Genomic DNA, 24304 nt, shown 5'->3' with positions numbered 1-24304 from the left:
TATCTTCACTGGTCAGGGTGAACTTGATAGCAATAGTACTATTCAATGTACTTTCAATCTTAGAGCTCTGAAACACCTTTCCAAGCACAGATAAGGGAAAGAAGACAAAAGGAAAGTGAACCTACAGAAGTGGCTCCCCAGATTAAGAGAAAATATATGGTTGGTACCTAGAAATGGTCGTAGAAGCAAAATGTAGTGAAGAAAACAGGTTTCTATGGGCCTGATACAACTTAATAAAAGCAGAAGCAAAGATACGATTCCTGCAGATGACTAGACATTAACAACATTCTCAGAAGTCACTGTATTCTTACACTAGTATTCAACAGCAGACTTTCACTAACCAGTCTATATCATTGGCAATAGTCATGATCCTACTTACAAGGCATACCAAACGGAAGCCAGCTGAAAAAATAACTTTGAGTAGCAAAACATTTCCCAGAGCAGCTCTTATATATGTATCACAACACACACATTTTCAATTCTTTGCCATGTACAATGCACTCACTGGTCTACAAATATTTTTAAAAATTGAGAAAAGTACAAGTGATTGCATGCAGGTTTGAGATGCTTTTGACAATCTCATCTCATTTTGAAAAAGAAATGTGAATTCAGAAAGAAACAGACAGAATGTGTAGAACACAATTTGCAAACAAGGGTGTTTATCTGAATTCACAAAGACTGAAGGTGTTACTTCCCTTACCCATACACCATGATGCTTCTGCTACCAAAAGATTCTTGAGGATGACAACTCCCTTTGGGATTTTTTTCATTAAAGTCCTTCCATCTAACCAACTGCCCTCAGAGATTTCTTTATTTTAATAATGTACATTTGTAGGGAAAAATATATCAAGCTATGTCAAGTAAGTGATAACTACTGGCATCTCCACCTGCTTCAGTGCTCAGCAAATTCTCTAACAATAGCAGCAGATGCACCTTTCACACAGCTAGAATATGACCAAAGGCCAGTTGCACACAAATTAGGAAGCTGCACATCAGCTACGCAGAGATCACTTTAACGTCAGCATGTACCTGTTCAGCCCTTACAAGAACACAAAAGTAATGCTGCCACTCTGATTACGCAGCTACTAGCAAAGGAAAAGGCTTAGAGGTGTTAAAGGCTACACTGACCTTGCCCTGGCTGAAATCCCAGCATCTGCCAGTTGACTTCATCAAAGGAAGAACAAACAACAACAAAAACAACAAAAGTCACGGTTTCTCAGTGCTGCCAAAAAAGTACAGAGGAATCAAATCTAAATAAATGAGAAACTCCATATATTCATTACTGTAGTTGCAACACTTAACATCATCTTCCCTGAAAATCAAGGAACAATGTGAATGCAATCATGTGCAAATTAATCTAAAATGGGCAAATGCCCGTTTAAATAGGGACGCTGCCCGGTTGTGCAGGGATGGCATCAGGAAGGCCAAGGCACAGCTGGAGATGAACTTGGCAAGGGATGCTAAGAAGAGTGAGAAGGGATTCTACAGGTATGTCATCCAGAAAAGGAAAGTTAAAGAAAGTGTATCTCCATTGCTGAGCAAGACTGGAAAACTGGTAACAACAGACAAGGAGAAGGCTGAAGTACTTAAGTTTTTTGCCTCAGTCTTCACTGGCAACCTCTCTTCCCACACCTCTCGAGTGGATGGACCACAAGACAGGGACTGAGGAGCAAAGTCCCTTCCACTGCAAGAGAAGACCAGGTTCGTGACCATTTGAAGAACCTGAACATACACAAGTCTATGCGACCTGATGAGATGCATCCCAGAGTCCTGAGGGAACTGGCTGATGTCATTGCCAAGACACTCTCCATCATATTTGAAAAGTCATGGCAGTCAGGTGAAGCCCTTGGTGACTGGAAGAAGGGAAACATTGCACCCATTTTTAAAAAGGGTAGAAAGGAGGAGCCTGGGAACTACCAACCCATCAGCCTCACCTCTGTGCCTGAGAAAATCATGACATTGATCCTCCTAGAAGCTCTGCTAAGGCACATGGAGGACAGGGAGGTGATTCGAGACAGCCAGCCTAGTGGCCTTCACCAAGGGCAAGTCCTCCCTGACTAGCTTAGTGGCCATCTATGATGGAGTGACTACATGAGTGGACTAGGGAAGGTCTACTGATGTTGTCTGCCTGGACTTCTGTAAGGTCTTCAACCTGGTCCCCCACAACATCCTTCTCTCTAAATTGGAGACATACGGATTTGATGGGTGGATGAGGAATTGGTTGGAAGGTCACATCCAGAGGGTGGTGGTCAATGGTTCAATGTCCAGGTGGAGACTGGTGACAACTGGTGTCCCTCAGGGGTCCGCACTGGGACTGGTGCTGTTTAATATCATCATCAATGACACAGACAGCGAGATCGAGTGCACCCTCAGCAAGTTTGCAGATGACACCAAGCTGTGTGGTGCAGTCAACGTGCTGGAGGGAAGGGATGCCATCCAAAGGGACCGGACAAGCTCAAGAGGTGGGCCTGTGTGAACCTCATGAGGTTCAACAAGGCCAAGTGCAAGGGCCTCCTGCACATGGTTTAGGGCAATCCCCAGTATCAATACAGGCTGGGGGTGAAGGGATTGAGAACAGCCCTGACGAGAAGGACATGGGGGTACTGGTGGATGAAAAGCTGGACATGAGCCACCAATGTGCGCTCACAGCCCAGAAGGCCAACCGTATCCGGGGTTGCACCAAAAGAAGCATGGCCAGCATGTCGAGGGAGGTGATTCTGCCCCTCTTCTCTGCGCTGGTGAGACCCAACCTGGAGTCCTGCGTCCAGCTCTGGAGCCCTCAGCACAGGACAGACATGGACCTGTTTTAGTGGGGCCAGAGGAGGTCGACAAAAATGGTCAGAGGGCTGGAGCACCTCTCCTGTGAGGAAAGGCTGAGAGAGGTGGGGCTGTTCAGCCTGGAGAAGAGGAGACTGCAGGGAGACCTTGTCACAGCCTTTCAGTACTTAAAGGAGGCTTATAAGAAAGCAGGGTACAATCTTTTCAGCAGGGCCTGTTGTGATAGGACAAGAGGTAATGGTTTTAAACTAAACTAGGGTAGATTTAGACTAGATATAAGGAAGAAATTTTTTACAGTGAGGGTGGTGAAACACGGGAACAGGTTGCCCAGAGAGGTGGAGGATGCCCCATCCCTGGAAACATGCAAGGCCAGGTTGGACAGGGCTCTCAGAAACCTGGTCTGGGGGGTTGGGCTAGAGGACCTTCAAAGGTCCTGTCCAACCCAAACTATTCTATGATTCTATGAAACAGAGTTGTTTAAAAGACAGAATAAAAACTATTATGACCAGAACCATTAATAAACCACCTGACAGACTCTAGCATCAAGTGCCAACAGATTTGTTTCACAGAAAAGGATGCACACAGGTTGTTGTAGCGGATACAACTTCCCTGGGCGTATGAAGTTGGCATTGCTCACACAAGCTTGACACACACCCTCCAGAAACTAAACTCAGGATCTGCAAGACACGAGATGCCCAGTTGGTCTCTGTTTTCAGACGGAGGGGTTCCAAGTTGATGGTAAAACTATCCCAGCATCTACAGAGAGCACTCTTTTTCAACAGTGTACTAAGTTCCCATTAAACCCATAGCACTGTGGAAGTACATGTAGCAGCGGGCACAGTCTGTGTAATAATCAATGGTCATTTAAAGCACTTCCGATATGTAACCTATTTACCTATCTCCACAAAACTTGTGAAGATAATACAATTGCCTCCACATATGACACATAGACAGGTTAAACTTAAATAATTCAAACTTAATAATTCTGGAGATATGTAACTCAAGACATGAACTTCTTTGGAAACTGGTAGAAACCCTCACATTCTACCTAACAAGAACATCAGAAGGACTTCCTTAGACCAATTAGGTTTCTCTTCACTATTTCCTCAACAGAACAAGTAAGGATTATCTGTGAATGCTCTGTCCTTTCAAGGATTGCCCTTGAATATTCAAAACAAATATGGTACTGAAAAATCTATAATTCTCCCTTGAAGATTTAAGATTTAGGATTATGTTCAGAATTATTTAAATGGAGCAGACATAATGAAATAGCTATGTCTGTCATCTAAGATTTTAAACTATTTTTGAACTGTTTATAAATTGCTGTTTTATGTTCATGCATTCATGAAGGGTTTATATAACATTCACAAAAAAGAAAGGAAAGTAGAGAGTGACTATAGGGGTTTTGGCACTCCACAATTACATGAAAGGCAATTTTGACATTAAGATATTAAACAGCAAAGGAAGAAAAGCTCCAATAAAGAGGTTTTTCAGTTGCAGCTCACAACATGGCTCTTGTTACATCATCTCACCTCATCTCTGCATCAGCTTCAAACTGCAAGTTCATTGCACAACTAGGGAGAATCATTGCAAACGCACCTGTGGATGCTGCTGGCAGATCCACCACTCTGAAGTCCCTGCAGCATGCACGAGCAGTGCTTCTCTTCCTCTGCCCCATGTTGTCAGTATCTGTTTCCTCAACATTTTTTCTAAGTAACTCCAGTAACCAGTCAGCCATCAGAGACCTGTTTTCTCATTAACACCCCTCTGACAAGAGAGCTCAGTGCGAGACATTTTTCTTTTCCTATGTAATAAGACATTTTTTGCTGTTTCCTGTTCTAGGCCTTCATTACATTCTTGTCTGATGTTCTTATTTTGATCGGCTGTAATTACTGTGCCAGCTAACAGTGCCAGTTCCTTCACGTATTTTTTTTCCAAGCTTTTTGTTTTAATTCCCCCAAAATAGACAATCTCTTATAAATCCTTCTCTGTTTATAATCATAAAATTCCACTTGTATTAAATAATGTCCTTACAAAACCTTCCATACTTTCTTGTCTCCCCTTAACTCCGATATAATCAACAACCTTTGGTGTACAAGATTCATTTAACAAAAGAAGTGCTTATGAAGGCTTTTAAAATGGATGCCAGTTATTTTGGTGCCTTCTTTAGTGAAGGTGAATGATTTATGAACCCTTCAGCCTCTGTACAGTGCATTCTTTAGCCAGCCAAGCACTACTTCATGTAAGCTTCATTGTCCAGCCCTTGCCGCACAGAAACGAGCAGACTGCCCCCAGCATTTTGGCCAGATGGAGATCAAATCAGCCCCTGATCTGTGGTCTCTTGGAGGCCCACAGACTATTTCTAAGGAGTTGACTAAAGATAAATAAATGCATGCCTATTATCAGCAAGGCTCAATACCTGCTAAAATCATCAGCACCTTCACAGGTGCATTTGGAGGGATCCACAACTAAGCCTGAAAATAACTCAAATTAAAGTGAAAATCTTAGACTGCTATCTGTAGGATTTCTTGACATTATTATTTATGCTTATTCCACACTTAGCAAACCATACTAAAAAGATCAGGAAAAAAAAAAGAAAATAATCAGAGTGAGCTATGCTTATGAGAGGGACAGGCACCAGGAACCTGAGTATAGCTATGGACACCGCTTCATTCTTCAAGGTCCCCACTCAACTGCCAGCCAGAGCTGAAGCAGTTTCCACTCTCCATACTTTGCCCCCATTCTTCACCTCTAATCCTCCAAATAAGAGCTGCTTAAGTTAACACCGGCAACACCACCACTGAATCTGTATCTGTGGCCTCTTCCCAAGTCCAAACAAAGCATCCATAATCATCTTCTAACAATTCAGCCACCTTCAGAGGCAGGAGGTGCCTGTGGTTTTGTCAGAAAGCTTACTTGGGTGTCTAAGCTTTTCTTACTGCTCAGACCAGAGCTGGCCAACGTCTTGCTTGAAGAGAGTGACAAGACATTGTTCTCCTACCTAGCCCATTTATGCCCATCAAGGAAATGCTTCTGAACTCCTTCAGTCTCCTCTAAGCACACTGTTAGCAGGAAGGTTAATAGAAAACATTGCCATTCCCTTCCAAAACAAGGTGGGGAGATGCCTCTTTCTTGCAGCCTAGCTTCTTATGGGAGTGCTCATGCCAAAGGAATAGACTTCCCTGGACTGTTTAGGCTTTCTCTTGTTTTATTTTCTAAAATTAAAGCAGTTTCAACATCAGAAACTGTCTTGGGAGCTGTGGACACAGTCTTGGATGTTCAGTGATCCCAATTCCAAATTACTGTGTCGGTCAGTGATGAGGGAGTGACAAGGGCACCTTTCCAGCAAGTGGGAGGTGGGGGTCTGAAGCAGTGCCATGAGCTCCATGCAGATCTCCCACTTCCCAATTAACTGCCCCCAGCCAGTAGATTATTACATGACAGCTGGGTAGCAGCAGACCATTCTTCAGACACAACTGTAGAAAACTTTTTTCAGAGACAGTTTTCAAAGGCTCTGTGTCTGACGGACAACTGGGCACACACATTCAAGCTCAGGTTCCTGCAGGCACTTGGCACTAAAGGTCATGAATTTATCCACCCCTACATTCAGCAGTGGGAATCCCGGAGCACATCCCTCACAAGCATTTTCCAGATGGCTGTTGTGGCCATCACACACTTTGCTGGCCGTGGTGGGTCACCTTCTTCAGCGCTTAGCTCTCCTCCATTCACTCCATGTAGCACCTAAACATTGCAGATTCTTGGTCTAGAGACAGGTATCTAACTTGCACCACAGTGAAACCGTTTATTCACGTCCATGTTTCATTCATGTGCTTTACTGTTGGACCAGATGATCTTTAAAGATCCCTTCCAATCCAAAGCATTCCACGATTCAGTGTAGGAGGAAACCAGTGTAAACCCTAGAACTCCTCACCAGCTGTCCTATTGCTCTGTTCTGGCCTCCAGGACACCCTATGGACCTCCTAACCAATCTTCTGATACAGCTTTGAATAAGCAGCATCCAAACACTCACAGTAGCTAAGGATCCTGGCATCCTAATAAACAAGTAAGAGACTGGTCCAGTAACGAAGAATTCGAGCAGACTAACTTCCCTTCTCTTCTTGTCTACAGACATCTCATACAACTATAGGCAAATAACCCAGGATTGGATTTTTCTGAAGAGGCACTTAGAAGGGCGAGATGAGACATTGCTTGATTTTCAAAACCACCTCTTTCTAAAGTTTCAGGCTCCTAATAAGTTATTTTCCTCTTAAGAGTTTATCTAGCTCTTAAAATCTAGCCGTACTCCCTTGCAGCTTTCAGTTCCAAATATATAAAATGGAGCACTTTTAGCACAAAAGTTGGCAGCAGCACTAACAAAGCCTTAGAAACATTTTTAAATGTTCTCTCCCTTGCACAGGTGTTTGCATGGCTAAAAACATCACAAGGCTTAAACCCTTGTACCTACACATCAAACCCTCTTGAAGGGTTCCACTCTGACAGCTCGCACACAGAATGGTCTGTGGCTCACGTGCAAACCAGAAGGAAGCTCTCAGATTTTAAGAACCTGCCAGCTAGTTATCAACCAGTAATCCGAAGGGCTTTGCCTACAGTTGATGCCTTACGAGCCCAGTCCGTGCCTCTTTCACCAGACTACTTTTCCCAAAATACATCCTAACACTCCTCTCATGGAGGGAAATGAAAACAGTGAAACCCTGACCACACGGCCTTGCGGGAAACACGGTTCAGCTGTGAACTCCAGCCAGCAGGGAAATGCAATGCAAAGCACAGACTACACTTCCCAGGAGACACCATGAGAATATTTTTTGCTAAACTCTTCTGGTTTTCAGCCAAAATACTTTGACAAAAGAACTAAACTACCTCAGAAAACTGACACTTTTCTTTAAAAGACCACTTGGCCAAAAGCCTTCCTACTTCAAAAGGATTCTGGTTCAAGAGATTTTGAACAGCTCTAAAGTTGACTAAATCAGAGCTTTAGAAACTGTGTAAAAAAATCACTCAAAAGTAACCAGAAAAAAATAGCCTTTAACAGAATTTACAATGTATAAATTACACAGTAGATTTCTGCTGTTTCCACAGTACAATTCTCTGCTGACTCTTAAGACTATGCCATGTTTAAAATGCCATTTTGACTATGAATTTAAGTTACCTATTGTCTTTCATGTATTAATTAAAACAATAATTTCATTTTAACAGATACATCTAAGAATTTTCTGAAAGATAGTCCAAACATATTTAAAATGAATACTCAACTTGAAAGTATTACTTCTTGTCTACATCTGCATACCTTATTTATGCCGCATCAGTAGCATAATAAAATTTTAGGGATATGTCTAACTAGTTTCACAAATTAAAAGATTCTAATATCATCGTTATAAGTGAGACCTTTAAATCAGTGTGTATTTTATACTCTCTGATCACTATAATGCCTTAAATGATCATGGGCATGTAAATGATCATATAAATATGAAATTTAAAAAATCTTAGCTACAGAGAAGGAAATGGCAATAGTTTCCTGCTAATTTTTAAAATCTTTCAGTACCCAAGGATCGAAGTTGTAGTATTTCCAGTCCAGAGGCTCTTTGTTTCATCGTACAGCCAGTGAAGTTGGGTATTTCAGTTCTCCACAGTGATTTGATTTTGCTACAGAAAACAATCCCCCTCCTAAATTTCACTGCCTATACTGAGCACGTACACAAGTATGCACAGAGGTCAGAACGGAAACTCACGGGTCCCCTTACGAATCCTACTTTTCATCTCTCATTTCTGAAAAGCAGGCGTGTGGCCTTCTGGTTACTGAAGTATGGTTTACTCTCATATTGCAGCTCATTTAGATCAAGATTTTATATCCTTAAATTTCATTAAGCATTCGTGTATACTACTTCCAACTTGATTTGGTTTTCACCAAGTTTACTGTTAATTACCCAGTGGTGTAATTTTAGCTCTTACTGGTTCTTCTGTCATCTGCTTCACTTCTGCAATGTCAGTCTTCATTCCCTGCTTTGCAGCTGTATTAAAAACTCACTTTTTGAAGTATAAAATAGCCAGCCGCTTATGAATAGAAGGATGGAGAAAAGCACTTAATAATTCCGAAATCAAACTGAGATATTGATTATCTGTTACCAGGAACCACAACCATTAATGAACTGCATGAAATTTCAATTGTAGGAAAAATTAAAATTCATAGACTCTTTCGTCTTTCCCTGCTCAAAGCGAGCTCTTCCAATGGCATTTGGACATTTTAAATACAAACTCCACACTAAACAGGAATTCAGTGATGTAATCCACATGGGTCCTTCTCAACAGAAAGGTCCAATGTTATCTGATAGAATCGAGCAAGTTCTTATTTCCCTTACCTTCCCCTACTCTGTGGGGATCGTTAATCATATTCTGCCACTTGCAAGGCAGCCCCCTAACAAACACCCATGCTTTTTCCTCTACACGCTTCTAAAGAGTGAAAGTACAAAACTCTCTTACCTTACGGTTGCTGAGAAAACGGGAACTGCAGAACGCTCTGTGCCTGCAGGGACACTGCACAGATGAACCTCATTGCTGCTGTTTACAGAAGTCTGACAGTTTTTAATTTGAAAAGAGCTTGTCTTTCGCTTTTCGACAGTTCAACAAATCAGACAAAACAGTTGCAAGTGTTATCTGTAAACAGCTTCCTGTTTGAAATAGATCAGCTGTCCTGCAGGACAATAATTAGGGAAGAAGTGTGGGAAAGCTGAAGAGGTCCATGATGTAAGCTTTTTATTTTGGGAATGTACTTTTTTGGGAATGCACTCTTACTCTCCCCTCCTCCTCTCTAGCAGAGAACCCCTTTTTAACCATTTACATCTACTCAGCTCTCAGCCACGCATGCACACTGCCCCAGCACACCACTTTTCCTGCTTTCCTTCAGTGGACACAAAAACACACGAAATGCAGCATTGAATGTGAGCACCTTCTCACATTCACACACTCTCCCCTTACTGAAATTCTCTCCATTCTTGTAATTTGCTCTAGCATTCTTGATTTGAGTCAAACGCGCAACTATTTCAGAGCTGAGTCTCAATGCTCCACAATAACATGCAAATTACATTATCCACATGGCAGGCTTCTTCATGAAATTTCGGGGTTTCCTTTTTTTTTTTTGGTATCATTTTCTGTGTCAACGGGAAGGGAAAAAAAGGATACAGAAATCCTTCACTATACCTTCCAAATAGTTCTACATTTCTGGTTTTCAATCTTAGACAGCTAGACTGGTTTGAGCCTTGGGTAAACCACAGTACTCCATATACGTTTGGGCAGGTAAAAACTGGAGCCAGCTGATTGTGGGAAGTGGGATTTTAAGAACACCTTCTGCTACAGCAGTTTATACTTCAACAGGTATGACTGGCTTCAGTCTCAGCTTCCAGGGCAAATACAGAGTACTGCTGATGACTGTACCAGTCAATACCCCCCAGTGAATAGCTGCTATATTTGTAAGGCTGTAGCTCTGATAAGCTTCTTCAATAAAAAAGACCAGCGAACCATCTGCCCTGCCCCCTGGGCTCACACCACTGCTCCCCGCTCCCAGTCTCTCCAGCTAGGGTTTGAGGGGTCGTGCTGCCAGCGAGCACCCAGCGGGACAGGAGCCTGGCCAACTCCCAGCATGAGGCCTCTTACTGGAAGAGCAGAATGGTAGCTAGGGCAGCAACGGGAGGTTCCTTTCCATATTCTACAGTCCCAAGACCAGAAAAGTATCAGAACACCAACAAGGCTTTAGACTGAGGGACTAGAGAAAGTTGTAACAGGATCGTGTCTGTGTATGCATTCACTTCCTTACCACCCTTTCCGATCCGCTCTCGCGGGAGGTGTAGGTCCACTCCACTGAGGGTTTCATGCTGCAGTGGTGGTTGATATACAAGCTGATGACACACGGTACTGATGCACTTTCTCTCTGCTGTGCTCATGCCATGCTGTATCCTCTCTCCCAGCAAAGGCGACAAAAACGGGTACTGCAGACAGCCCAGCACAGGTGGTGGTGCCTCAAACTCAGGACTCACGGTGGGCTACCTTCCTAAAGGCAGACCTCTCCTAAACCACCCTGCTTCCATGTGGGGCTGGAACCTAGCTCCCTCCTCCACCGCTATTAACTCCTGTATTTTAATACACACCAAATGGTCATCAAAGGAACTGATGATCACTTCCAGATTACATCAGTAAAGAAACGACAAAACAGCAGAACACCAACGTAACTCTGTAAGGACCACACAACTCTAATTTGAAAGCCGAGTTTTACGCATACACAAGCCCTGTTAGTTCAGTGGGAGCAGAAGACAGATAGCAGGATTGGGCCCTTGCAGCACTCTGTTGGCAGCAACTTGCCAAGAGAAATATTTGATGTAAAGAATGCAGCGAAGTGACCGCAGTCCAAGCCTTTGAAGATCATATTACGAAGGAAAGCCAACGTCCATTTACATACATATCTACTCTCCCTGTAAACACAGGCAAACAACTCTGAGGCCAGAAACAGAATTCAATGGAGAAATAGAGCCATTTCAGGGAAAGTCAGTAGAAAAGGTAGGATTGAACACTGGGGAAACAGAAGTGAAAAACAAACCAGACTTCAAAAGGAAAGGGCAAATACTCTAAATGCAGTGAAAGTGCTTTCTGTAGGAAAAGGGAAAATAAGCAAGTACACGGTTTTCTTTCACCTGAGAGAGAAAAGGGTGCAGTCCCCTTTCAGAAAGGCATAAGCATCCTTCGCCCACCCAGAAAGCTGACTAGAAGCTGTGTAGCCACGCTGGTGCGTCATCTAAATGAGGCTACTATGTGCAAACTGGGGTACTGATGCATGGAATACACAGGCGCAGCTTAAGCCATCACCAGGTCACAACAGCTGTTGGCTATCAAGCTAAAGTTTTTCATTATGTTAATATGCCTGTCTGAGAATCTGTAGCACTTCAAGAGCTGATTCACAACGCTTTCAGCCACCCTTGCTGGATGGAGAGGGACGGCCTTCGGAGGCTAGGGTATACAGCAAGACACACCAGCCAAGACCAGCTGCCTCGGCTTGACCCATAACCCAACGTTTACCCAGACTTTAAGCTCACGCTAAACACCATGCTGACAAAACTATAGGTAGTAGCCTTGCATTGAAACCAACCAAAACCACGTAGACAAAAGCAAACTGTTTGTAAAAGGACAAGAACTAGTCTCCTCTCAAAGTCTTCTCCTGACATCAGAAAAAACTATGTTTATACATTTTACGAGCCTTCAGGCAAATTTTTAAACTCTTTCCAGAGTCAGTTGGCATTATCTTTGTGTCTGTAAGAGGATTAAACATAATATCTATTTAAAAACACAATGGCTATTCAAAAATGTTGTTGTTACGAGAAGATGACAAGGCCCCAGTTCTCCTCTTGGTATGGAAAAAAAGTCCAGTGGGATCAGCAACATTCCAAACCAGATTTTCCCAGGGGATGGAAGTTGCCAGTACCCAAACTCCTTAGTAAATCAGTATCTGAGCTCAATTGCTGAAGCTCAGCTTATCGCAGACTTCCACAAATGCTGTTCCAGTTCTTGAAAGTCCAGGCTGCCTCGCTAACCCGCCCTTACTCAGCCTCCCAAGGCAAACTCCCAGAAGAGGCAAGGAGATGCAGCAGATGCACCACTCCTCCATGGAACAAATCTGCACGCTGAGTGCATCCTCTCCTCTGCTCCCGAGACAACGTAATGATGTCCCGTTCCCTTTGGCTTCACCCAACAGTAATTGCTTAGCCAAGAAAACAGGAAACCACTTTATTAAACGCCAAGACACACCTGGTAAAAACCAGCCTGTAGCGTGGGCTCTGTGAACATACCCATCCGAACCTTCCTCCACTTGTGCAGCCTCAGAGAGCACCATTGCACCTCTGTGGGCAAGGAGACACCAGAAGCTACCCTCACCACCTCCCCTTCCGTGCAATACACGAGACGTGCAGTGGGAAAGGTCAGTCCTCAAACAGCAACACAGGTTTAGCTTGGTTTGCAGCTGTGTAAAATCTGGCCTTCAGCTTCACTGGTGGTGTTGCACTGATGTTGTTTGCATGAAATTTCTGAGCTGCATTCACTGCAGCAGTAGTGCTTCTTGTGTTATTCTCCATCTCTAAAATTGGAATAATCTCTTCAGTGCCTGGCTTTAATTCTACCTTTGCTGCTTCAGCAGCAGCTCAAGACTGAGCCAGATATGTCAGCACAAAGTCCAATAATGAAAAGCATTATCTATTAATCATTTAGCAACATCTAGCAGCAACTGCTTGTTGCAAAGCTTAAGAATGATTTTCCTGAATAAAAAGAAAAAATAACAGTAACTGGAGGGTAAGGGAGGGGATATCTGAACATGCAGACTGTAACAAATCCAACAGACTGTCCTCTCTTGATCACAAGACAGAAGCAAGACCTTTACATGTAGCTCTCTGCAGGGAACAGAGCACCAGCACAAAGAGATGTTCGTGTCACTTCTGTCTCTTGCTCTCAGCAGAACGCCGGTTTTTCACACGAGCATGCTTAAGGCAGGCAGTAACAGGCACAGCAAAGCCACTTCATTATAAAGGGGTCAACCATTGGCACTGATCAATGCTGCAGTCAGGCCCGTATGGAGCACAGGAAAACTCACACTCCCTCTGCCTAACATGGGACTTCTTTTTATGAGACTTCATGACTTTCTGTAATCAATATCTTTTTTCTGTCATTCTGATACACCTCTAGAGGCCTAGAAAGCACATCCCACAAAGATGAAAGTGTGCAGCTTTTTGGCATTGCTCTAGCATTTAGGTGTAACTGAGAACCAAACTCGGGCCTCCCACTTACAAAATTTAGTAAAAACAAAGGCATAGGAAATAGATTATTTCAGCCCACAATACTGGAGTGCCAGGATTCCTTTTAACACTGCTTGGTGTGAGGATCACTACGTTAAAACTTGCCAGATGCTCCCACTTACACCCAACAGGGGCTGATCAGACATGATGTTATCATGCATCAAATTATCATATTAATACAAGATAGGTCACGCACATGCCACCCAAGACTTCACGCAAGTTCTGCCACACTAGAACTGTGACACATCTACGCACCTTTTCAAAGGGAAATCAACAGGGAGCAGCCTTCCTCGCAGACAGAAATATCTGAAGACATTTGTGAAAGGATTCATATGGAACAATGGAAGCTGTAATATCAGATGCAAGTCTCAAGAGCACCTAACAGACGTAAAGCCCTTGCTTCTCATTTTGGGCTACTACACGAAAGAATGGGTCTTTTTATACTCTTCAGTACATGATTGTCTCTCCACATTGACACCAGCCACACACTGCTGCACAAGGTGTTGGTACAGAATGCCCCATCGCCTTTTTTGCACAGACCAGCGGATAAACTCCTGAGGAATCACCTGTTCAGAGTTCAACTGCGCCAGCACATGAAAGGTATAGGAGAAGCCTAGCATCATCTCACACGGAGTCTGTTTAGGTTAAAGTAACATTTGACACCAGTACTCCAGCAGCCTCATTAGCACTTGACCAGATGGCATCAACTGACTTTCCAGATTGCAGGCACTCACTTGATACGCTTGTCAAGGGACAGAGGGAGTTGTCTGACTGTATCACTGACACTAACACACAAGGGAGCCTGTGAATAAAGGTAAACCAGGACTAAAGTCTTTTGCAAAGCACACAGCCTGTCATTTTTATGTCACAAAAATCCACCTTTACTTGCAGCTTAGTTGATGTTAAGAATCATAAATGGCTTTGACAGCATTATCCTTCCACTCAAAGAATTTGCTCATGAGGCCATCACGGGCCTTCACATTTCATATATAGTTCAAAGGGCTTGCAACAAGAGCCAAGAAAAATCTATGGCCAGCTGGCAATGCCTGGGAACATTTGCAATCCTCACATTCAGTTTACCAGATCTCTTCTCCCCTGCTTACCCCCTTCCCAGTGCTTCAAAACTAGGAACGTTACTGACATTTTTATTGCTGTGAAGACATCAAACCCAAGTTACATTTTGCCTTGAAATAAGAAACGCTGCCTGCTGAAGCCTGCTGCCTGAGCACCACCTCTTCTTGCAGATGTTACACAGCCCCAGCAGACTCACCAACCCCGGACTAAAGGTAGTTAACATCTGGTAAGTCTCCAAATACTCCCCAGGCTGATTCTTCCAGCTCACACCAGCAAAAACCTATTTGCACAGGCTACCATTTGTGACTGCCATAGCAGGCTTACTAACATGTTTCAGGGGAGGTTTAGATTGGGTATTAAGAAAAAATTGTTTACTGAAAGAGTGGTCCGGCATTGGAATAGGCTGCCCAGGGAAGTGGTGGTCACCATCCCTGGAGGTGTTCAAAAAACATATATATATGGCATCTAGGAACATGGTTTAGCAAGCATGGTGGTGGTGGGGTGATGGGTGGACCTGATGATCTTAGAGGTCTTTTCCAACCTTAATGATTCTATGATTCTGTTTAACTTGAGACTAGAATTATCGGGGGGGAACTGAGGGGGTGGTGTTTCCAACCTGAATAACACCCATTTTAACAATGAAAACTTGAATTCTGAAGTTCCAGCACTCCTCCTGCTGTAAGACCTTTTGGATTACTCTCCACACCAGCTGCCAGGATTCAGGGTTATTATGTACCTACAACTCCCCTCACCTAATTCTACAGGAAGCTGATGAATTCACTTCTGCTGAACCATCCAAGATGAACAACACATAGCCAAGGAATAAATAAGGAATAAAGTTACACTCGAGAGACAGGAGTTTGAAAAGGAGAAAAAGGCCTTAAGGTAAGCCAGCTTCTTCAAAGATACAGCCTGCTTTTTTGTGCAAACATTCAAGCCTTGTCAGTAAGCAGCAGGAAATTAACTAATTGCAACAGGGCACATGCATTTTCCTTGTTTTCTTTGCACTGTCTGCACCAAGCGTAGCAGGATACTGCTACCTGTCCTGCCCTGCTAAACAGAAGTCATGGCATGACTGAAAAAGCGCCACTTCTTCCAATGCAAACAGTAATGTGGAACTTGTTTTAACCTTTTAGGGCTTCACAACTGAAGGAGAGGTGTCAAACGGGAAGAAAACAAAACCACAGTAAATGGGAAAAACAAATAAAGGTACAAAGGCCCTCAGCAAGTGGCACTTGCCCTCCATCCACTCTCAGGTAGAAAGATGCAAGTTATTAAGGGCTCCTGGCATACAGGCTGTTCGCTAGTTAGCTCTCCACCTGACAGGTTGTCTCCATAATTGGGTGGCTTTTACTGTATTAAGCACTCCTAAGTAACAGAATAGCATGTTCAGTACACTGAAGTACTAAATTCATATAAATTGCTCGGGACATTTGCATGCCCAACTTCACGCTCCCCCCGAGCTGGGAAAAAGAAGTTACTTGCTGAAAGTGCTTCTAAACATAGATACCCAAGTCAAAAATGTAGTATTTTCAGGACACTATCCTGCAGACTGCAGCTGCTGTGACACAGGTAGTCCTTCCCCACCTCTCCACACATCACCAAGCATGTACTGAGCTACGTTAAAACACCATCTAAAAAGCCCCAAACATTACAGCAGTCATTGCTTCACCCTGGTATATCTATCCCTGCCTTCAGTCATTAGCCATGAGGAAGGTTACCCCAACAGGGACATACAGACATACATACTGCTAATATATGGAGATACAAAACACCGTGATTTCTGAAAGCAAGATCAATGTCTAAAAAAATTGCAGTTTGTGTCCAGCAAGATAGTCATGCACTCCAAAGTGAACATGTCCCCCTATTTCATGTTGATAAAGCTGAGAATCTGCAGGACCTGCTTTTAGGTAAGAACTGGTATGCAACTTTGCCACTTAGAGAGCAAGAAAGTCACCTCAAATTCAGACTATACCTCCCCCAACATATTTCCCAAAAATTCAAACTCCTTTTTCAGATGCCATTACTCCATGTTTCAAAGGTCACGTCACCTGCTGTGTAGACTTCTTCCAGTGTCAGGAACATGTAGGTCTCCAACTGGTATTCTTGTGTACAAAACTTGGGGAGTTCCGCTGCCCTACAGTAATTCTCCACATTCTCCCCAAAAGGTGAGTCTCAACATATTTCAGTTTTTCAGTGCCAACTCTTTTTGCAGACTCCGGACTTTTATGTCTGGAGTTGTGTTGCAAAAGTGTCAAGAAGAACCTATGAGGGCTACCACTAAAACACTGGTGACTTAACACAAACGTCACTCATGCAGACAGTGGAGAAGTCCCATGAACCATCCCCACCTATGCTTACAGAATTCAAAATTTAAATGAAATTACTCTGTTATATGAATAGTTGTTTATTCAGCCATTTTTTGCACTTTACAGCTGGAATTCTGGAAATTCAAACACCACATCTTTGCCTGTGAGCTTCTTGTAGACACCAGAAAATGTTTCCACCTGTGAAGACAAAGAATGTTGTTTATACATACTGTATAAGGAAATAAAATCTATGTTAACATACTTCAGGTACTACACTATTTCGCACCATGTCTTCACTCTGACGTGAACTCTCAGGCTGCTTATTTTCTTCTAGATTAAGGTAGCAGAGCATTTACATGGAAGACGTGTTTTCTGCAGAATATTTAGAGCCTCTTTCATTTGCATCCATAGAAGACCCAGCACACTGAGCTGTCCTAAACATGTCCCCACAGAAAAAACCTATGCAAAGCGATGGGAGACTTCAGGCTGTACCAAGCACATCTGTTTAAGGCCAAAACCAAGTGCTTCACTTAAAACAAATTTAAAAAGCGCCAAACAAACAAAAAAGCCCCAACAAAACACTGTCTTTTCCCATGAGGGAACTAATATAGCTACTTTACAAGCCAGAGGTTTTGGCAAGTTGAACTAAAATTTTAGCTCAAAACCACCTTGACTCAATTTCAGCACCTTACTCCAGACGCAAACAGAAGCATCTCCACTGTCACAAGCCACAAGGCAGTCTTTTGCTGTATCACGTAAGCAGCCTCTTAGCTATGTCAGAATGCCACCCCAGTCTGCATGAAAAAGTAAAGTTTTTTTGCTTACCTTGTGTTCAACATTGTTCTGTTGTGCTTTGTCCAAATGGACTTTTATGAGCCTGCTGCCGTCCAGTTTTACGCGGATTCTCTTGCCCACAATTTCACTTGGGAAGACCAGGTCTTCAAGAATGGCATCGTGCACTGCGGTAAGCGTACGGCTGAAATGCCACATTTGTATCATTAAAACACGTCCTCTTGCCAGATTTTCCTGTTTGCCAAGGCTTAAACCTTCCACAGCATACTTTAGCTGAAAATTCAGTCATTTGGGGTTTCTTTTTTTTTAATGCTGCGGTGTGACAACAGCACATTTTTTCACACATCATGCAAAAATAAAAGCTAAATTCTACATTGAGTGCAGAAACTTAATGAGTGCACGAGGAGAAAAGAGTCAGTAGCCAGGTTTCTGACATTTTAGATCACATGTTGCTTTGCAGCAATGGCCCTAAAACATTATTTTATTTCTATACATTTAAGGAAGATTTTCTTTACATCAGAACCAAGTTATTTCATCTGCAATTTTACCAAAGATACTCACTGGAAGAGTTTAAGTGTGCAAGTATCTTCAACCACAGAGTATGTTTATAGGAGACTCAGTTTTGAAAACACTGGTTCCTTCACCTGCCTAAACCCAAGTGGCTAAAAACACCAACGTATTACAGAAAAAGTCTAGCTGGTAAATTTAGTTCATGCTTAGGAGACTGTTTGATATCTACATTTGTGTTCTTGAATGCAAATTTCTTGGCCCAAAGTCAGCCAAAATGAGAAAAATTAATCTGGGTTATTTTGCGTATGAGTCTAGATGATTACTAAAATTTCCAGCTTCCCTACCAGCAGTTTCAAAGGCAGTATCACTAGTAACTAAACACTGTGTCTACAGCAGCATTTCAAACTTGCAAAGACTGGGATAGCTAAGGGAGACAAGCATCAATCAGTTTCTATGCTTCGCAACATACATATGACAGTTTTACAACACTACTAGTCTGACCTAGTCTCAGGCTGCAAAAGGGACAGTCCTGAACACTCATCTTCCCTCCCGCTGGAAGTGGCAGCACACTAATCGTGTACACAGACACCAACCCCTCCAGCCATGGGCAACAGTGGCTTTAACATAACACAGACAGAGCCCTCCAAAGGCAGGAGTGCAGCTCGGCGAGTACTATGAAACTGCACTTTTAAAATCTATCCCTGGAGATTTCAAAATAAATAGGTATGACATACGTATAATACTGGGACTGGGAGAAACTACAGCAACATGCCACATGTCTTTATAAAGAGGACAAACTTTTAAGACAGCCTACAGAATGACACAGTAAGAGAGAAAACAGTATAGATGAGGCACTGACATCCACACAGACATTGCAGTGTTGCATATCCAGCAATAAAGAGATTAGAGTAGGAAGGCCATTTAACACAAGTGACTATACCACTGCTGTTAAATTCATACCCAGCAAGACTACTTATACCTACAGCCCTGCTCAGCCCCTCTCTCCCTCATTGCAACCCTTCAGCGTGCCAGCCCTGCCTTCCGTACAGTCTAACATGTGAGGTTGATGTGGCTCTTCCTACAGCTTAAAAAAAAAAGTTCTTGTCAGCATACTGTGGGAACAACGACAACAGGTTGGGGTTTCTTAAGCCAGTACTGCTGGCTAAAAATTGGCTATAGCTGTAGCTAGAAATACCAACAGAGTTCTAAGAAATGCACCACAGTGCCCTTAGACAAGCTTTTTACCGCACCCTTTAGCAGCGAAATGGCAAACACTACTTCAAGCAGTAAGAGAAAGAACAAGACCACCCAATCACTTGAATGACTTTTTAACAACCTCAACTAAACAGTACTTGACTAAACGACCAAGTTACAAAAGGCGGCTGTCATAGTGAATCGATATTATTCACTTACCTCCTGGGACGCTTTTGCTTGTTTTTTGTTCGGCTTTTTCTTGTTGGCTTGGGCAGAATCCTCCTCTGTTAAGAGGGGGTTTGGGGGGCAAAGAAGGCATTTCTCAGTATCTAGAGTTTACAATCAACTAAAAAAAACAACCCGTAACACATGCACTTTTCTTTGTTTAGCTAGAAACAGATGCATGAAACACCTAAACCAGAACCTTAAGTGTGCCCAAAGCTACACCAGCATTAAAACCTGATATTACTTGCAGAAGCTGAAGTACTAGTATTGACTTATTTCTTATCTACTGGTCCTGTTATTCAGTGCACTGAAATAAAAGATTTGTATTTCATATCCCGCCCCTCCCCCCCCCCAATACAACCAGAGTAGTTTACTGTGTCGTATTCAGAATCTGAACACAGTTCTGGGGGGAAGTAAAATCTCACAGAATTTTACAATTTCTGTTGGATTGAGCTTACTACTCTGCACCAGAGGCTCAGTCCCACAGACAGCTAGGTGACATCTGAGATCAAAACACTAGTTTGAATAATGACATGTATTACACAGTCCAGATCAAACTCCAGCTTAAATGTATCTGTTCCAAAACCAGCATTTAGAGGTACTTATGCCAGCTTGCACCAGTAAAACTCATTTTCTGCTTCCCTGTCTGCAAGGGAGATAAGTAATGTTTTAAAACATCGAGTTTTAGACACAGTTGTAGCCAGCTGCAGTATTTTCTACCAACACATCACAGCTTCTACATGACTGTATTCATGATGGGGTTACTGTAACGCAAACTGGCTCACGTCATATTCAAAAGCAACAACATTTCACCTACAGCAGAACAACTGCACACATCCCTTTCTACAATATGGATACTAAACCAACAGGGAATTCTCACTTAGTTCAAGTGCGCCAGAGGCACTTCATTGCAAGTCGTCTTGGCCACACACATACTCAAGGGCAAGAGGCTCTGGCTCTTAAAATTCTGTTAAAAAAAATTTTTGCTAAAAAGAGCTTCAGTCTAACAACTAACTGTCCACTCTGCAGACAGATCTCCAGAGTTTGTCCATCCCTTAAAATGTGCCAGAGAGCCTCCTATCACCTCTTCATGGCTTAGCTCCTTCCATAAATTCAGAACTTTACTCAGGTTTTTTCTACCTGTCCTATTAACTTGATTTTTAAGTGCTTAGAATATGTAAGTGTGGTAAAGCTCCTATTAATATTTGCTCCCTTTTACTTTCAGGCTTTGCTTCTCAAACTTCTAACGGAGTCAGAGAGCCTAGAACAAGAAAGTTTTATTATCCTGCAAAAATCTTCACACCTCACCAAGTTTATATAGCCTTGGCTGCTAGCTGAAATCATTTTAGCTTACATCCACATGAGGACATTCATTACGTTTCCTGCTGGTACAAAAACAGGCATTATATCGTTACTTTGAATGGACAACAAGGGTAGTGCAGCACTGCAACAGGTTATCCAGAGAGGCTGCGGAATCTCCATCTTGAAAACATCTCGGATGTTTTCAAGACTCAGCTAGACAAAACCATGGCTGACCTGATCTAATGCTGGCAATAATGCCACTCCATGCGGGAGGCTGGAGTAGATGACCTCCAGGGATCCCTTCAAATCAACACTTTATGATTCTAAGTGTTTTACCTGAGCAATGAACACTACATGCTTTCCACTGAATTTCTTCTCCAGCTCACGAACTAGCCGCACCTGAATCTTCTGGAAAGATTTCAGCTGAGGAACTGGTACAAAGATAATGATGGCTTTTCGGCCACCACCCACTTCAATTTCCTGAAACAGAAGTAGAAAGTAAACATTATCTAGGGGTAAAGAAGCAATGTTTGGTTTGATCGTGAATCCTCTAAACACAGATATTTGTTAGACTTTCTTACAGCTTGGTGGGGGGAGGAACACCAGAGAGCAGTACCTGTTTTAATGCATTTAAGAGCAAGCATTAAACAGAAAAACCTCTGTCAGAGCATTTGTTTTGCTGCAAAGGAGTGACTGGGCAATCAATCCCACCACTCCTTTAAGAGTCGCATCCTCTCAACAGCAAAACACATTCTTTCTTCAGGATGGGACTCAGATGCTAGAATCCTAACTAGTGAATACTTATCACATCTGCAGCGGTACTTCTATGCAGATACAAAGTTTCAAAAATTTCTAATGCAGACTCTAAACCAAGTTTACCGTAATAAGTCTCTTGTTTCTGAGCTACGACTTCATGGAAATCATCTTCATCCACTGCTTGCCACGGCCTGCATCACTACTCAAACAGAACACTTCCCTCCAAATGCCAGCAGGTTGACATCCCACCAACATGGATTACATTTGCCCTGGTTTGCTTCTCCAACAGCTCATCAAAACCAAGCAAGTTTGCACAGGCTTACAAGGCTTTTCTCCCACAAACCTAACCGCCGGGACATCCTCATTCTCCAACAGAACAGCAAGCTGAATTATTTTTCACCAGTTACGTTCCCACATGAGCTAACTCAGATGCCCACAGAAGACTTCTCACAAGTAAAACTAAGGCTCTGAGTAAACAGCAAAGACATTTTTAAACACTCCTCATTGAGTACGCACTGCTGTACTTTAGCAGCAAAGCAGTTCTTCTGAAGGCTCCTGAAGTCATGGATCAAGCCAACTTCTGCATTTCGAGATTCTTTAACTTAACCCTCCGCAGTCATGGATTTGTGTCTGTATCCATATTGGTGGGCCTGGGCAAGAACCAAAAATCAACATATTTAAGTTTTTGGTTGCAGCAACCAGGTTCAGAAGTTCCATCCAGTCTCCAAGGCTGACGAGTTCTAAAACTAGTTTTCATTCTAGTTTTCCTCTTCCTTTTCTTCCTTAAGGTTTCATTTGCTTTTACCAACTAAAACTTACAAACAGGCTAACCTACGTGATTAAGTCAGTCTATTACCTCGATGTACTACCTATCACTCAGTACGTAAAAGGGGATTTACAACAAATTGATTTTACAAAGAATTACAGTACAAAGTTATAGTTTACGTTCCTGACCAAGATTCTGCAATGCCTACACTGCCAGCCGATACCCACCCGCAAAAAGCCAGTGTCAGATCTCAAGCCCAGTTTACAGAGACAGCAAGTAGAACTACCATTTTCACACACGCTTTTTTAAAACACCAAACTGCCATTAGAGTTTTTGCAATCACTTTTCAGACCAGTTCGTAAAAAAATAACTATTACAAAATCCCACGCGTTAACAGCAAACACCAGAACATAAACCACAACAGTACACAGGAAAACAATCACAGGCTGTAAGAAACAGCTGAAGACACCACTCCACCAGTATGTTAACACCTGCAGAAGTTAAACACACACAGAGCGAGCCACCAAGCAATACTTCGCGGACGAGGTCTAGCCTACCTTAGCTGCTGTGATGTTCAGCTCCCGCAGCTGAGCCTTCAAGTCAGAGTTCATTTCCAACTCCAGCAGAGCCTAGGAAAGCGAAGTGGCAGAATAATCCATTATAGGCAGCTCAACTTCTATGAACCCTTGAGACCAAAGTCTGCCCAGAGTGCTGGAGAGCAGCTATACGCTTTCTGCCACCGTCAGTACCAAAGACTTAACTTCCCATAAGTCGCACCGACAGACGCAACAAGTTCAGTCGGTGGGAACGCAGGCTGACGGCCCTAGTAAAACTAGGGAAGAGCACACGTTTAGACAGCATTGCCCTCGACGTTTTAGCTCCGGACAACTGTCACAACACGGTCTCCACAACCCGCAGAAGGTTATGGGACAGCAGGAACAGACACGTACCTGGGATATACCCGACTCGAACTCGTCCGGCTTCTCGCCATTCGGCTTCACAATCTTCGCGCTTGAGCTGAACATGGCCGTTCTGCAACGCAAGAGAACGCCTCAGCCACCACCGCCGACCACCGTGCCTCCGGCCCCGCAACTCGCCCGCCGCCCAGCGGGGCCACAGACAGCCCCGCGGCCCCCGCCGGGTCGCTCCGGGGGACGCCGACCACAAGAAGCCGTCCCGCCGAAGCAGGGGCCCGCCCGCCTCGGCCCCCGGGAGGCTGCCCGGCCGCTCACGGAGCCCCACGTGCCGCCAGCGGGCGGCCCTTCCCGCCTCGCGGGGCTCCGCGCCCGGCCCCGGCCCCCTCCTCCGGCCCGCCGGCCGGCTGCCCCGCCGCAGCGGCCTCCCCCGAGGGAGGACGGAGAGAAACCCCGCCGGCTCCCCTCCCCCAGCACCGGGCTCCCCGCCGACCATCGGGCCTCGGGCGGACGGTAATCGGGGGCATCCCCACCCCAGGGCCGCGGCGGGGAGCGCCGCTCGGCGTCCGGCCCCGTATCGCAGCGACGCCGGGGAGAAAGGCGGCGGCGCCTGCAAGGCCCGCTCCGCGCCCGGGCACCCACCTCTCTCGGCGTCGGCCTAGGAAAAGGGAGAACTCTCGCGAGCGCGGCTCAGATCGCGGCCCGGGCAGACGCTCGCCCCGCCCACGCGGGGGTGAAGCCAGACCAGGAAGAAGGGCAGAGCGGGCATCCGCGTGCGCCGCCAGCCATCGGCGGCTTCCGCCGGGGCGAAGCCTGCGCGGACGCTGAGAGAGTCCTGGCGCG

At 44.0% G+C, this 24304-nt stretch overlaps 2 protein-coding genes across 4 annotated transcripts in view; both read right to left on the bottom strand.

The window, feature by feature from the left end:
• The window catches only part of COLEC11 (collectin subfamily member 11), a 54110-nt gene extending 37104 nt beyond the window's left edge, over positions 1-17006 (bottom strand). For 2 of the 3 annotated variants that reach the window (XM_075414795.1, XM_009942041.2), the window contains exon 1: positions 9274-9520. The gene's annotated coding sequence lies outside the window, so the exon portion shown is untranslated. Of the gene's footprint in view, positions 1-9273; positions 9521-16744 lie in introns of those variants that run through there. The other variant, XM_075414796.1, reaches the window with a different exon arrangement.
• Positions 17007-17084: 78 nt separating this feature from the next.
• RPS7 (ribosomal protein S7) lies at positions 17085-24204 on the bottom strand. The gene is made up of 7 exons (XM_075414797.1): positions 24104-24204; positions 23498-23579; positions 23105-23176; positions 21362-21505; positions 19718-19782; positions 17828-17978; positions 17085-17200 (listed from the first exon to the last, which is right to left on the bottom strand). Exons 2-7 carry the CDS (start codon positions 23570-23572, stop codon positions 17123-17125), a joined length of 585 nt encoding a protein of 194 aa, XP_075270912.1. The 5' UTR covers positions 23573-23579; positions 24104-24204; the 3' UTR covers positions 17085-17122.
• Positions 24205-24304: the final 100 nt, after the last annotated feature.

Source organism: Opisthocomus hoazin, chromosome 2, assembly GCF_030867145.1.
Source record: "Opisthocomus hoazin isolate bOpiHoa1 chromosome 2, bOpiHoa1.hap1, whole genome shotgun sequence".
Classification (NCBI taxonomy): Eukaryota; Metazoa; Chordata; class Aves; order Opisthocomiformes; family Opisthocomidae; genus Opisthocomus; species Opisthocomus hoazin.
This window is presented reverse-complemented; position numbering and strand designations above follow the sequence as displayed.

What these genes read in the sequence shown, in the direction of transcription:
- RPS7 (XM_075414797.1), bottom strand. Translation starts at nt 23,572, where the DNA reads ATGTTCAGCTCAAGCGCGAAGATTGTGAAGCCGAATGGCGAGAAGCCG. An exon ending in TCGAGTCGGGTATATCCCAG is followed by an intron (nt 23,177 to 23,497) that starts GTACGTGTCTGT and finishes TCGCTTTCCTAG; the next exon opens with GCTCTGCTGGAGTTGGAAAT. An exon ending in TGAACATCACAGCAGCTAAG is followed by an intron (nt 21,506 to 23,104) that starts GTAGGCTAGACC and finishes CTTCTGTTTCAG; the next exon opens with GAAATTGAAGTGGGTGGTGG.